This window comes from Arvicola amphibius, chromosome 4 (assembly GCF_903992535.2).
Source record: "Arvicola amphibius chromosome 4, mArvAmp1.2, whole genome shotgun sequence".
NCBI lineage: Eukaryota > Metazoa > Chordata > Mammalia > Rodentia > Cricetidae > Arvicola > Arvicola amphibius.
Window position 1 is genome coordinate 12,313,236 of NC_052050.1, and position 16,122 is coordinate 12,329,357.

At 47.8% G+C, this 16,122-nt stretch overlaps 1 protein-coding gene across 3 annotated transcripts in view; it reads left to right on the forward strand.

The window, feature by feature from the left end:
• The first annotated feature begins 906 nt into the window (after positions 1-906).
• Positions 907-16,122, forward strand: part of Rgs9 (regulator of G protein signaling 9) — a 70,407-nt gene continuing 55,191 nt past the window's right edge. For 2 of the 3 annotated variants that reach the window (XM_038328071.1, XM_038328073.2), the window contains exons 1-2: positions 1,137-1,304; positions 15,642-15,738. In XM_038328071.1, coding sequence (XP_038183999.1) covers positions 1,287-1,304; positions 15,642-15,738 — 115 coding nt within the window. In that variant the 5' untranslated portion in view covers positions 1,137-1,286. Of the gene's footprint in view, positions 972-1,136; positions 1,305-15,641; positions 15,739-16,122 lie in introns of those variants that run through there. The other variant, XM_038328072.1, reaches the window with a different exon arrangement.

Consider the following 16,122-nt stretch of genomic DNA (forward strand, 5'->3'; position numbering starts at 1 on the left):
CCCAGCGCTACTCATCTATCTATTAAAAGCTTGATGGACGCTTATACCAGATATCATGAACCTGTTTAAAATGTTACTTCTCGGAGGTTGGCCCTGGAGACGTTGCCGAAGGACCTGCGGCATCTGCGGGCTTGTTTGCTGTGCTCGTTAGTCAAGACCATAGACCAGTTTGAATATGACGGCTGTGACAATTGTGAAGCCTACCTGCAAATGAAGGGCAACAGAGAGATGGTGTATGACTGCACAAGCTCCTCATTCGATGGGATCATCGCGATGATGAGCCCAGAAGACAGCTGGGTCTCCAAGTGGCAACGAGTCAGTAACTTTAAGCCAGGTGTATATGCTGTGTCAGTCACTGGTCGCCTGCCCCAAGGAATTGTTCGGGAGCTGAAAAGTCGGGGAGAGGCCTACAAATCCAGAGACACAGCAATAAAGACTTAGTTACGTGCAGCCCACGGTGTCTTCTCTCTTCTTCTGGCCTGTGCTTGTTTTCGTGGAACTAAATAGGTGGAACTCCAGATGCTCCCTGCCCTCTGTCTCAGCATCAGCAGACTCCCGTGAAAGCAGCACATCCGGCCCTTGGCCCTTGAGTCATTTCACTTTCTCTGAGGCCTGGTGAAGTGGGAGTGTCTGCTGGGTGGAGTCTCAGAGACTGATGGAGGAGAGTAAGAGGCTGGTTCCTACCTCTGCCCAAGGCTCTGCCTTTGTCAGATATCAATAAAATGAACTTTTGGGATACACTTAAAAAAATGTTACTTCTCCCATGAAGAAACTGTTAACGTTAACTTATCCAAGGATGCCCAACTCTTCTGCAAGCCGTCACGGGAAAGTCCCGTTTCCGGTGTGCTTTGTTGGTGAGTGCTTCGTCTCACTTCTGTACAGACTCCTCTTAGGTTAGCAGGCTCACACACCTTGGGACAGATGCTCTAGTTTCAGCATCCCTAATTGGCCCTTCCTGATGCTTGGTCCAGGTGGAGCGGGACGCCGCCCCCTGGTGGCAAGTGGGAGCCCGCGCAGTGCATGCTAATGAGCGCGTGGCGCTGCTCGCTGATTGGTTGGCGCGAATTCCAGCTGCTTTGCATGTCGGCGGGTGCGAGGGCAGAGTCGAGGGGTGGCGAGCATCCTGGGCCCTGCGCGCTCAGCTCTCGGCGCCTCCCGGTCCACGCCCAGGCTGGCTTGTGAACTTGGGGGTTTTCCCTTTTCGCTCCCAGTCGTGTTGTGGTCGTGAATTCATCCAGGGTCCAGAATGACGATCCGACACCAAGGCCAGCAGTACATGGCCGAGGATGGCTTTTCTCCAAAAGGTAACCCCGGGTGTCCCCATCTGACCGGACCCTGGCAGGTGGCGGGGACCCAATATGTGGAGTGTCCAGAGAAAGTTGGCAGGGGCAGAAGACGTCCCTCTAGGTGGATTCACGCTGACTCAATTGTACTACATGACTTTTTTTTTTTTTTTTGCTATATGTGTTGCATTAAAAACTGTAATGATTTCGCGTAAACTGTTTATACTAAGAATTTGAATGCAGCCGTGATGGTCGGGCTGGAGGCCGAAAACAACCTGTTACTCACAGAGGGAGGGTGCTTGAGGCTGCGCGGGGATTTGAGAGAGCTGATATTGTTACAAGGTATCAGCTACTAAGAATATTTCGAGCATTTTCCCCAATACTGAACAGTAGGATCTCCCCCCCCCCCCCCGTGTGTGTGTGTGTGTGTGTGTGTGTGTGTGTGTGTGTAAAAGACCAGGGAAATGTTGTGATCTGAGGGTTTGAGAGCCCCCCCCCCCTTTGAGGATGACAATCTGTGTATTTTCTGTACAGTCTGAACCCTTTCCTGTGGATGGCAAATGGCCAGCACAGGGTGTCTGTTCACGATGGACATGGGGGAGGTGGAACGCACCTATGGGGTGATGTGTCTGGGGACAAAGTGGTTCATTTTGTTCTGGGCTTTTGAGTTAGAAAGCGTGGGAAGGGACATGCAGGGGCTTAGGTCCCAGGTCACTTGTCTATCCCACCTCTGGCTCACGCCACTCACGGTGCAGTGTGAAATAGGATTATCCTATTGAGCAGAATTAGCCCAATGCTTTGTGACAAGCTGGGTCCTGCCTTAAGCCCCTGGGGCTTAGCAACTGGGTGCAGTTGGTGACTAACTGCCTAATCTACAAGATGGTAAAAGCAGGACAGGTCCTGGGAACATGGGACATTCGTCATACCTAGTTGTCTTCAGGAAGGCCAGGTAGCAGAGGTAGGTAGGTGTGAGGGTCATGCCGAGAACAGAAAGCAATATTGTCTCAGTCCGACGCGTAAACAGTCAGCTCCCAGCTCCTAAAAGGACAAGAAGTCTGCCGTTCAAAAGTAAAGCATCAGATTGTGCCCCGGGACTGTCTTCTCCTCCCATGCAAGATGGGGCTGGCTTGGAGGCTCAGAGTACTCGTCTGGAGCACTCACTCTCATTGAATCCCAAAGCCTCCTTTCCCTCGGCTTTCTGAGTGGAGTCTTGCTCTCCACACCGCCATGCCCCCCATCTTAGCATACCTACCTCCACCCAGCCTTCCTCGCCCCCATCCCCAGTCCCCTCCCCTCTGTTTCATCTCCCATTTCCCTCTACCCTAATCCCTGCCCAAGCCTGATCTTCCACACAGGCTCTGCTCTCAGCCAGCTGTATGAACCTCATTGCCTCCCCACTCTTCTGTGGCGTCCTTCATACACATTGGTTTTTCTCTCCCAAACCGAGTGACCTCTTTCACGTGCCTCCCTGTTGGCTTCCCGGGCTCATGGGATATGGTACCCCCTTTTGCAGCCTGGTTTCTTAAGTCCCGAGTCCACTATCTCTCTGGCTCTACCTCTCACCCAATTTCCACTCCTGCCCTCCCAGAGTAGAGCACAGCAGCCAGGCACTCAGAGTGGCCACTCATGGATGTTCTCGTTTCTGTAGGAACCTCATACCCTTCCAGACATCCATGGGAACATCCCTTTCCCCCTCTGCCCGACTCCCACCCATCTGTGAAGCAGGCTCTTCTGATTCCAGCAAGAGTGATTTCCCTCTCTGGTTCTACGGACTCTGTCCTCCTCACCCACAACATTGCTTCCTGCATGCCTTGTGCTGGCAAGGATCCTGTCTGGTGTACACTTGGGTGCTGGGTTGGATCACAGAACCCCTTAGGTCATTAGACAGGGTAGAGCCCTACAGAACCTGTTGTAGGAGATCCTTAGCCATTTTCCCCTGAGCTAGACAATCAGACTTTTAGAGGAAGGCCTGGACCAGCAGAATGTGGACCCGGGTGCAGGTACCGTTCCCCACCCATTCACTGTATGTTATGATGTGTGCTGTGTCCAAGGTGGCTGAAGCTTCCCACACATTATCTCATTTATTTGTCAGACAGTGGCTACTCTCCCTTACAGAGAAGGATACTGAGGCTCAAAAAGGTTAGGCGACTTGTCAGTCATACAACCATTGTTTCCAATTGGAAACAATACAGGAGTGGGCCTGTCTGTGCAGGTGTGATACAGGGGGCAGAGTTTTCCTATGGTGTAGGGCAGGTGAGGAGCTTGTGAGAAGCCTGTGTGCTAGAGAGACACACAAAGATGAGAAGGGAAGGATAAATGGGAGAGTCTAGACAGAGAGACAGAGAGAGAGAGAGAGAGAGAGAGAGAGAGAGAGAGAGCAAGACAGAGAGACAGAGATGTAGAAAGAGAGAAAGACAGACAGAGGGAGTACGAGAGAGAGAGAGAGAGAGAGAGAGAGAGGGAGAGAGAGAGAGAGAGAGAGAGAGAGAGAGAGAGAGAGAGAGAGAGAGAGAGAGCAGAGAACAATATGTTCTCAAGGTGCGGAGGCACAAAGACACGGAATCTGGTGAGTTTGAGGGTATGTTCTTCTGTAGCAGACATATTTTAAAGCACAGGAGGGGACAGAAAGGTAGAAGGAGGCAGAGGGGACAATGATGAGCCCTTAGGATGCCTCGAAGGCAGTTTGATCCCCTTCCTACACCGAGGAGCCATTGCAACATTTGGACCAGACAAGTGGCATGGCTGCCTGGTGATCAAGATGACCACTGAGGGGAGCCAGATGAGCAACGAGCTATCTCCATTTCCCCTGAGTCGAGCAAGTCAATTTAAGGGTCTCTGTAACCCCTCATAACTCCAGACACCCTGGAAATGGCAGGGAAAATAATGCTTTTTCAGGGGGACCTTTTCGTCCTCCCGTGAGTCCAAGGGTTTCTGGTCGTCGCATCTTCACAATGCAGTGTCCTACATGAGAATGCCCTTTAGCCCAGTTGCTACTCAGTCCGGGATGGAATCAGGTCTTGTTCAAGGTGTGCTGAGGCCTGGGTATGTGGCTCAGTCCAGTAGCATGTTTGTTTCAGTGTCATGAAGCTCTGGATTTACTCCTCCGCATCATGCGCACTGGTTATAGGTGGTGCTTGCTTGGACTCCCAGCGCTTGGGAGGTGGAGGCAGGAGGATCAGAAGCTCAAAGCCAGCCTTGCCACTGTCTTAGTTAGGGTTCCTATGGTTGTGATAAACACCGTGACCAAAGAAACGTGAGGAGGTATGGGTTTGCTTTATCTTAACTCTTCCAGTAGCAGTTCATCATTGAGGGAAGTCAGGGCAAGAAACCTGGAGGCAAGAACTGAAGAAGAGGCCATAGAGAGCAATGCACGTGGGATTGCTTCCCAGGGCTTGCTCAGCCTGATGTCTTATCGCATTCAGGACCCGGCTCAGGGCTAGCACTGCCCTACAGTGAGCTGGACCTTCCTGGCATTAACCCTTAATAACAACAAAATACCCTATAGACAGGCCTATTTTCTTTATTAAGATTCCTTTCCAAATGACACTAACTTGTGTCTAGTTGACATAAAACCTAGCTATCACAAGCTACGTAGTGAGTGGCGAGACCTTGGTCAAAAAGATAAGCGTGACAGAAAGGTGGAGACCCATGTGCCAGGACCTTTACTGTGGGATTAGCTGACAGCACGTGGTGAAGCTGAAGAGCATCCATGAGTCGCTGTGGCCCCATAGACCCTTATTGTGGTTCTGGTCCATATACCATCGATGTTGCCATAGTCCACCGTCCTGGCCATCATCACTTGCCAGTGACCCGGGGATTCCTCGATGTCATGGCAAAGAGCCCTCTGTTAGTGTGACTTGGCTTTTCTCTGTGGCTTCTTGGCATCTCCCTTCTGCTTAGCAGGGACTGAGAAGCAGAGGCATCAAGAGACGGAGCCGTGAGGAAGGTATCACTCTCTCATGCCATCCTTTGTCTCTGATATACAAACGAAGCACTGAGTGACAGCGCCAGGGACACCAAGGAGCTTTGGGTCCAGTGAGATAGACATATTAATAAACAAGGAGACACATGTTGCGCATGGCTGTGGCAGAACGTTGCTGGAGGATGCACCCGTGTGGGGAGAAGAAGTAAGCTGTACCTGGGATGGGGAGAGTCAGGTTTCCAAGGAAGCTCGTGAGCAAGTTAGGAAAAATTATAATGCTGTTTTTTTTCCAGGAAGAGAGGAAGATGAGCAACATCTTAGGCTTGTAAAAAATACAGACATGTAGGATAGCCTGTCAGTGTGGAAGACCTCCTTGAGGCTGGATCACCAGGCCAGATAGGGCATGGGTGGGAGTTGCGGTGGGTGGGTGGATGGGAAGGCGGGAGGTAAGAAAGGCTCACAGCTGGGGAGCGTCATGTGACATGGTGAAGCTCTGATGCTTCCTGTGTTAATGAGATGCCGTTTGATGTCTTTAAAACCAGAGATGAATACGGCGGGTTAGTTTACATGCTACGGGGGGGTGATTCGATGAGAGAGCTCGAGTGTGTCTTGATACTTGGCTGCGTCTCAGGAAATGCTGACACCAAGCCAGGGGGCTGATGTATCCCAGACTAGCCTAGAATCCCTAAGTGGGGAATGACCTGCAGACTTCTGATCCTCCTACCTCCATCTCACCAAGTGCTGGTATTACAGAGGTGTATCACCATACCCAGCTCGTGTGCTGCTGAGAGTCAAACCAGGGTTTATCCAGGCACCCGACCAATTAGATCCATCCCCAACCCAAGCGTTAGTCTTTCTAGAAGAGCTGTTAGGTGGATGGAACATACATTTGAAATAGTGGCCCCTGGGGACACTGGGCAGCAATCGGGATATATTGTGGGTACCCCAAATTTGGGATTTTACTATCTGGAATACTAATTAGTACTCTACCATACGCTGGACACATCACCAACAAATAATGATCCCACCAAAATGCCCATGGGACACTCTTTCTTAATTTAAGGGGCAGTATGGACATGAGTGGACTACCTAAGCTCATCACTTAGGAGGATAATCTTGGAGAACACCCTGAAGACTGTGGAGCAGCTAAGGCAGAGACCATAGCCAGAGTGGGGTGGAGGACTTTCCAATGGGACAGGATTTAGTGTGCGGATGTGCAGACACAAAAGCAGAATCAAATAGAAGCTGGCCACTGCTGTCTTTAGCTTGGGTGTGCCTGCAGTGCCTTGATGATCTAAGAGGAAGGTGGAGAGTAAACCATATTTGGGGTCAAGACTACCATGTAGTGGCCAGGCACAGGGTGCTGGTATATTCTTTAATCTATTGAGTTGAGCTGTGCATGGCTTATTTTGGCACAGGTCACACGCTCCTCGGTTAGAAAACAACCCTGTGGTTTTGGGTCACTTTCCCCAACTCAATAAAGGAAAGAACTGATTATGACTGCCCCCTTGGGAGCATTCTCCAGTGCAAAGGAAAATTCCTGCCCCTGAGATCTTCCCCTGTGAGTGACAGCTCCTTAATTTGAGGAGCAGCGTGGGTGTGGTAGGTGGGATGTCAGAGCCATCAAAGCCATCGTTTCGGATCCCTTTATGATGCCATGGGTCCCTGGCTCACCCGCAGCCAAGTTTCAGCCTGAAACATGTGCATCTCGGAGGCCAACTCAGGGTCATTCAGGGGCCCAGTAGTGGCCTGGTTTTATGGTGTTTCTGTGTTGCCTGGGAACGAGACCAGACTGATGTTTCTTTATCTTGAGAGGCGCTGGGAAGCCAATCTTTCGGGCAGTGTGAAGTAGTACAGCGGAAGCCCCGTGCAGGCTGAGTGATTTAAATAACAGAAACACACTTTCTCATAGTCCTTGAGATTAGAAATCCGAGCTCAGCCACAGCAGGGGTGGGTTCCTCTGACGTCCCTCCTCTTGATTTGTAGATAGCTGTTCTCTGTCCTTATACCATCTTCTCAGCTAGGGCATAATCCTCTTCTCATAAGGACACCAGTTATCTGGGAGCAGCACCTGTGCATATGACCTCATTTGGTCTACCCCCCCCCTTGTGTGTGTGTGTGTGTGTGTGTGTGCTTGTGTGGTGGTCATTGGGGCTGAATCCAAGGTTTTATGAAAGCTAGGTCATGCTCTTCCACTAGTCCTTGGTTTGTTCTTTCCATTAAAAATATTCTTTTTATTACATTTGTTTTTAGTTTATTTGTGGAGGTGCACCTTCACTCCACGCACACGTAGAAGCAGAAGGACAACTTTTGGGAGAGAGTTCCCTCCTCACAGTGTATGGCTCTCAGGAACTGAACTTGGGCTGGAAGACTGGGTTGCAAGCACTTCTACCCACTGAGCCATTTTGCCAGACCCAGCCCTTGGTTTTTTAATACAGGGTCTTGCTGTGTTATGTAGGCCGGCTCCAGCTGCTTGATCCTCCTGCCTCTGCCTGTGGAGCACTGGGGTGGAACTGCGTGCATTTCCTCCCACACCCGGCCCTTACCATCTCTTTAAAAGATCCCAGTTCTCAAATCAACTATATTCAGGCATGGTGAGGCTGAAGACTTCAACATATGAATTTGAGGAATAGTCTTCAACCTCTAACAGTCTCTCAGAGCTGGCACCACCAGCTGAAAAACTCTGTCAGTTTTAAGTGTTGGGGGAGACCCCTCAGAGGGATTTCTGAGGGGGAAAGTGAGAAAAATTGATTGGAATCCCAGTGTGCTGAACTTCTCACAATGTTTCCCTGGGGCGAGTGTGATGAACCCCCTCCCACGGGCTTCTCCTTTTTGTGAAGACTGTCACACCTGCTAGAAAGAAATCTGACTCCCTCATTGTGACTTTTAAAATAGCTCTCATTATTCCTCCTCTGATGGTTATTTTCAATTTCTTAATAACTAGTTTTTTTTTTTTTTTTTAATGCAAAGACTGCTGGCGACATTCGGGTTCTAACTGTTAAGGTGGGATCTGGCCTCTTCTCCAGTTTGTGGGCCCACGTTTGCACGAAACAACTTTGTTTCATTTAACAAAATGATTTTAAGGGTGGGGAAGATAACTCAGTCAGTAAAATGCTTGGTTTGCAAGTGTGAGGACCTGAGTTTCATACCCAAAACCCACCTTAAAAAAAAGCCAGATGTGGAGACACACAGTTGTAATTTGTAAGGGGAGGCATAGACAGGTAGATTCCCCGGACTCTGTACTCAACATGCTTGGTGAGCGAGAGAACCTCAAAGACAAGGTGAGTGTGTCTGAGGGGCAAGAACCAAGGTTGTTCTTTAGCCTCACAATGTATACACCTACACACACAAACATACATGTGTGTATGCACGCATGCACACACACACACACACACACACACACACACACACACACACACACTTTAAGTGAATCTGGCCTTTCAGTTTTGCGGCTAACATGGGAGAAAGGGGTCTTGGGCTTTGACTTCAGAAAACTGAAGAGAACTCTTGAGTGTCTGAGACGCACAGTTCAGAACCCTGGGAAGTCACACTCATATAAGAATATTGCGTCACATGTTATGATCCCCTCCCACGTTTCTACACCTTTCTATTCATATGGTTTCCTTGGTCCCCTGACCAGCTCCGCTGGCTGCAGGTTTCTCCCAGCCCCGTCCACAACCTCTACTGGGGCCTCTCATTCTCTTCGTCTCTGCTACTTGACCCCTCTGGCCTGAGACATTGCCAAGGTCTTACCTCACTAAAGGCCAAAGGCTTGAAATCTGGGTGGATCTGAAATGTAGTGGTGTGTGTGTGTGTGTGTGTGTGTGTGTGTGTGTGCGCGCGCAGATGCGTTTGTGTGTGCGCGTGTACAGATAAATTTGTGTGTGTGTGTGTGTGTGTGTGTTTGTATATATGTGCATATGTATAGAGACTGGAAGTCAGCCTTGGGTATTGCTCCGCAGGACCCATTCACCTTGCTTTTGAGGTCTCTCACTAGGACTTGGGGTTCACACGTTAGGATAGGCTGGGGAATCTGGCTTCCCAGCTCTGGGATTACATGCCCAGAGTTTTACATGGATGGTGGTTCTGGGGATTGAACTTGGGTCCTCGTGGTTTTGTGGGTTAGCACTTTATAGGCTGAGTCATCTACCCAGTCCCTGGAATGCAATTTCTGTTCCTGATGGTACTGTGAGCTTGGCAGATGTCTTTGCAGGCAGAATGTATAGAGGCAATCCCTGATGCTGCTGGCCTCTCGCCTTCAGGTTTGGCCTTGGCTGCACCCCTGATTCCCAGGACTGTGTCTTGGATGGGTCGTTTAGCTGCAAATGCTAATTTTGCAACAAAGATGAAAGCACCTCGCTACCCCTCAGTGCTGAATGAGGTCATAGGCCCCACGCTCTTGAGAAGTGGGGGCCCTCCGGCTTCAGAGCAAGGTGGCTGAGGGGGTGGTAGCGGGGAGAACTTTGCAGTTCAGGGGCTTCCCTGGATGATCTCTAACCTCCGCGGTGGCTGGGTTAGTCTCGCTCTTTATTTTATTTTTAATTTTATTTATTGTGGTAAGACTTTACATGAGATCTGGCTTAAATTTTTATGTGCACAGTGCAGAGTTAACAAGAAGGATCCAATCTTTGTACAGCATATTTCTAGGACTTCCTCTCTTTAGCTGAAATTTTATATCCATCAATTAGCAAATCCCCATTTCTCCTCTTAGTGCCTGGCATCCAGCAGTCTATAGGCTGCCTTTGCCTTTAAACGGTTCTTCATATGTGTGCCTATCTACATTTATGTACGACCTCTTCCATTTACCAAGATGAATTATGTCCACACTGCTCAACCGAATCTTTAACTATTGCAGCCTTGTCTTCTGGCATGTGTACATGACATATTACTTATCTTTTAACTTATTGATAGCTACCTACATACTTTCCTCATCTTGGCCATTGTGAATAATGAAGGAGTAAACTTGGGGGTGGGGTGCAGATTTCCTCTCAAGATCCTGATTTCATTTCCTTTACATGATTATCTGGGGGTGGAATGGCTGGATCACAGAGATCCTTAAAGTCGATTTTAATTTTGTTGAGCAATGCCTATACCACTGCGAAGCAGCATTGTGATCACCAGAGTACAGGTGTCAGCCTCCCCATGTCGTTGTGTAGAGGCTCAGTGCTCTTCGTTGCCATGAGCCTGTTGGGGTGCAGCCTGGTCTTCACGACTAAGGGCAATTCTGCCCGTCCTCTTTGCAGACTCTTGGTAGTCACCTTCCTCTCCCAGCTCTTAAACCACCAGCATTGTCCTTATTTTTTTGGGTTGTAATTCAGTGTGTAATTTTGATCTTGTAAATACTACAGTGTATCCTAAGTCTTCCAATGCGTAACCACGTTGAATCTTTGCGGTATCCCCACGATGATATGGATGGTAGGCTTTAGTTTATGGAGAGTCAAATAAACCAAGAAAATGTTCGACTTCAGCTTTGCGTGTGTTTGTTTTGGATTCTGGGTGTCACACTTAGGGTGAGTGTGTGCTCTACCACTGACCCCGGATTTAGCAATTACTCAAGACTTCTCACTTCTGGACTGGAGCAGCGCTTTGAGCTGGGCCCTCACAGCACCCAGACGTTTTGCTTTGGTGCGCTAGTAAACTCCTTTTCGGGTAACTGTTTCTGTCCCTCTCTGAGGACTAGTGGTGTATCCCTGCTGTCTAAGGGTATAGCTTTCACTTTTTTGTACCCTCCCAGTGCTCAATAAATACCTGCATTTGTTTCAGAGGTGGAGCTGTGATGTGGGATTCCCCTCGTTTGCTGTGAATACCACTGGTTAAAAAAGAAGCTGCTTTGGGCCTATTGCAGCACAGAATAGGGCAAAGCAGGAGTTCCAAGCAGAAAGAGGAGAGAGTAGGCGGAGTCAGTGAGAGGCCAGGTAGCCGCTGCAGGAGACAGACACTGGACAAATGGAACCTTACAGGTAGGCGGTACGCAGATTAATAGAAATGGGTCAGCTTAAGATACAAGAGCTAGCTAGCAATATGCTTAAGTGATTGGCAAGCAGTGCTGTAATAATACAGTTTCTGTGTGGTTATTTCAGGTCTGGGCAGCCAGGAAACAAATGACTGGTCTCTGACTACAAAGTTGGATTTTTTATCCCTGGGTATCTAAGCCTAGACCTGTTGCTAAGTTCCAAAAATGTATTAATTACATGCATGCTACTAATATAAATGAATATAAGCATGGCAGCTATGCTTCGGCACCCCTAATTAAAACAATCTAGAAATATGAAACCAAACACTCCAGAATTAGGAGCTTTTTGAGGATCAGCGTGGTGCCACAATCAAAAAAGTTCACACACACACAAAAAACCCAACCAAACAAACCCCAAACCAAACCAAACAAACAGAACAAAACAAAACAAAAAGCAAATACCACCACCACCACTACCAACAACAAAACAAAATAACAACAACCAAAAAAAAATAACCACAAAAAGAGTTCATGTGAAAAAATAATATAAAAAATTCCTATGGTCACATGTCAGAAGCAGTACATGCAATAAAATGAATTTTATGTTTAGATATAACAGGTTTCCATCTCTGAGATGTGCTGTGTATATGGAAATATCCCAGATCTGAAATTCAAAGCGCTTCTGGTATCAAGCATTTTGGATAAGGGATATTCACCCTATATGTCTTTCTTTTTATAGACCATGTACATATGCACATACATGTTTCTATAGATCATTCTAACACAGTTGTTTCATTAGATGCCATACTGTTATCAAACCATATGTATCATGGAGGCACAAACTGCTGTGGTCCCATTTTAGAGAAGAGAAAGGAATTCCATGCTCTTAAATGGGCTGTAGTTCTTCAGTTAAGAGAGAAAGGATTCCCAGGGTGGGGGGAGTGAGAACTCGGGGTTCATTTTGCTTCCGACCACAAGCACCTTCAAGTTGCAAAAAGCCCTGTTTATCATAGCGGCTGCGCCGTGTTGGAGGAGAAGTCGTCAGGTTAAGACACAGGAAGGCAATGGTGATAGAATCAGGTTTGTTAAATTGAGAAGAAGCAAGTGAACTGGGGAGCAGCTTGCTTTGGGCGTTAGTGAGGATGTGTGCAGGCTGGTCCTAGGGTATGTATGTCCAGGTGTGAGCAGCTCCCAGGCCTCAGTACAGAGCTGTGGAGCAGGGAAAGACAGAGGGGTTTCCTTATTCTCACGAGTTGGTTCACTTCACGAGCTTGTGGCTCCAGCTGCTCTTTAGCCGGGAGACCTGTATCTACCATCTGATCTTCCTCCTGCTCACCTTCTTCCTGTCTTGTAAGATTCGCTCTGGGAGTGCGGCATATGATCTTTCGGACATGGTCTTCCTTATATCTCCTCATCTCCTATTGTTACCTTGGGATCAACCTCAGCCCAAATGAACTCAATGGGGAGGGAGACAGAAGAGATTGGGGAAGAGGGTCTAGATAAGATAGGATATAGCTTGCAAGGATATCTCTCCAAGGACCCTACCTTCCAACTCCTTCCTACCCCCTAAGTTCCCATCACCCCCAATAGTCTGTCAGATTATGAACTCATAGATGGATTGAGTAACCCATTGGTTAGAATCCCCATGATCCAATCACTTTCTCAAAGCCTCCCCTTCTATACAGCTTTGGCGACCAAGCCTTCAGCACACATGTCTTTGGAGGGACTTTTCAGATCCATACCATAATACTTTATGTACATTATATATAAATACAATATATAATATTATAATATTATATAATAATATTATAATATAATAATATTATATAATATATAAATATATAAAAATATATATGTACATTATATATAATTAAACTTTATTATTGCTGTGCATGTTTAGGACAAATTAATATATCCTGGGTTTAGTACTGTCTGTGGGTTTTTAAAATTTCATTTGTGTTTTGTCTGCATGTATGTCTGTATAAGGGCATCAGATCCCCTGGAACTGGAGTTACAGACAGTTAGTTGTAAGCTGTCATGTGGGTGCTGGAAATTGAACCCGGGTCCTTTGGCAGAGCAGTCAGTGCTCTTAGCCACTGAGCCATCTTTTCAGCCCTACTATCTGTGGTTTTAACATCCTCTGGAATCTTGGAATATCTTCACAGAGGGCCAGGGAGATGATTACACTAGAGGCTAAGTTTTTAGGCGTATGGCCCACTGTCGTTCTTTGGTTTCCCAACATTGCCCAGGGCTATACCTGCTGAAACACCGATTCTAGGGAGGGACTGAGTAGTCTCTCTACTATTGGGGACTTCTCAAGGGAAGAGAAATTTGGAACCTTTAGTCAGTATCAACCACAAATGCCAATAGAAACATCTAGGTCATTTCTTTTGAGTGTATAAAACATTTTTTTTTGTTTTATTTTCATTTAGTTTTTTTCAAGTGGAAATATTTGTTGTTGTTATTTTATTTATTTATTTTTTTGAGACAAAGTCTCCCTATGTAACCCTATGTAACCCTGATTGGTCAGGAACTCACTATGTAGACCAGGCTGGTTTCGAACTTGCAACACTCCTACCACCTTCACCTTCCAAGTGCTGGGGTTACTGTCATTTGCCACCATATTCTGCAGAAAATATTATTTATTGGCTTTGTAAAAACTAAGCTAATTATTTGTGCATGAGTGCTGTGTGATCTGCGTGCAAGTCAGAGGACAGCCCTGTGGGTTTGGTTCTCTCCTCCCACCTCGATGGGGGCTCTGAGGATCAAAGCTAGGGCTCCACCCTTGCGCAGCAAATGCCCTTGCTTGCTAAGCCATTTTCCTGGCCCTCATTTTGGTTTTATTGAGACAGGATCTCACAGTGTAGCCTTGGCAGGCCTGGAACTTGCTGTGACCCTCCTGCCTCTCTCCCCTGAATGCTGACATTACGGGCATGTGCTAACACGCCCGGCAGAAGATAAAACAGTCTTAACAATGAAAAGTCTTATGACGTCTTCCTATGCTTCAGGCTCCCTCGGACTGTTTGTTCACTTTCTTTGGCTTCAGCACGCTCTTGGATATTCATTGCTTTTTAATCTGTCTCCTGACTCTTGCTTTTTCTGTACTCAGGGCAGTCCTCTCCAGATAGTGTGACTCCCAGCAGCCCTTTCCAAGCGTGCCAGAGCAGGAATGATGCGCCTGCTTCTGTCTTTCCCTCTCCCCTTTCTCTCCTCTTAACCTCTCCTCTCCTCACCCTTCCTTCCTCTACTTCCCCTCAAGTCACTGGGGGTTGAACCCTGGACCTCCATAGCACTAGGCAGGGCTTTAACACAGAGCTACATTCCTAAACATTCTTTGGGATTTTTCTTTTCTGGTAACTGACCTACTCGGGTCAGATAGATCACAAACCTTGGCATCACATCTGCCTCTCTCACTCAGCTACCTGATCTCTTACTAGTACAGCCATTTCTCACTTTACCAGAGTGTTCAGAGCCCTGTCTCCTAACCACCATCCCCACACTGCTTTCCTTTGCTTATTAATTTATGTATCTGATGCGTTTAGCACGACCTCCATGTAAGACACTCCTCCCAGGATTCAGAATACAGCAGGAGACATCGGCAGAAAAGGACCAGCCTCCAAGAGCCGAATTTCCAGGTGCAAAGGGAGACACCATGTAAACACTATGCGGAAGCCAATTGCCTTGTGTGTTAGAAGTTGAATGCTATAGAAAAAGCAACTGGGGACTAGGAGATCTGAGGGTGTAAAGTTGTAACGTTGAGTAGGATGGCGAGAGTAGACCTCCCAAAATATTAAGAGGAAAAAGTGAGAAACGGATCCTAGAAAATGTTCTAGTGGAATCCGCGGTTCATCAGCTCTAATGCTGGGATGACTTGAGGGTGTGGTGACAAGGGAAGGAGCCTCTCGAAATCTTTCCTGGACGGTTGCAGTAACTCTGAATAGACCATGGACCACCTCATCTTTTTCTACTTTGGAAAAACCTCTTTCTGCCTCCATGTTCTTGTCTTTATTATGGGCACATTTTCTAAAACGTTCCCCAGAAACAGCTGCTGGACCAAAACCTAACTCAGGAATGGCGTGTAAAGCCAATTGTGACCCGACCTCCGCCTGCCATTCCCACTTCAAACAGCACCTCATCTCCCTCAGTTCTCTGTCTCCCAAAGTCACTGGGCACTGCCCCCCACCCATGCCTCCCTCACTGTCTGTCTACCGGAATCTTTCTTGTTGAGGGCAGTGTGACCTTGAGCCTTCACACTTTTCCTGTGCCAGAATCCATCCCTTTGAGGCCTTCCAGCGAGGGCGGTGTCTGTTTGCAGAACTCACTTGTGGTTCCGGTTGTCCCGTAGCTGCTCAGTGCCCGTTTGGCTCCTGGGCCAGGTTGGAAGTCCCTGGGTCCCCTTTGCATCTTCGGATCCTGTTTGCACTGTGGGAAGCTTCTGGAATGACTTTTCCATTCAACAGGCTCTTTCTGTTCTGTCTTGCAGATTGAAGCACTGGTGAAGGACATGCAGAACCCAGAGACGGGAGTCAGAATGCAGAACCAGAGGGTCTTGGTCACCAGCGTCCCTCACGCCATGACAGGTGATGTGGCTTTGTGGCTTAGGTCGTGATTCGAAACAAAACCCACAAGGGGATTGGCAACCTTGAGCCCACATGCTGTCCTGGTTGGTTTATTATGTTTTTGTTTGCTTGTTTGTTTGCTTGTTTTTGTCATTTTGGTGTAAGCTAGAGTTATCTAGAAAGAGGAGACTCAGGTAGATTGCCTGTAGGCAAGGCTATAGGGTGTTTTCTTGTTAAATGATTGATGTGGGCATGCCTGGCCCGTGGAGGGGGTATAGTGCCACCCCTGGGTCCTGAGCTGTATAAGAGAACAAACTGAGCAAGCAATGAGGAGCAAGCCAGTAAGCAGCACTTCTCCATGGCCTCTGCTTTAGTTCCTGCCTCCGGGTTCCTGTCTTGGCTTTG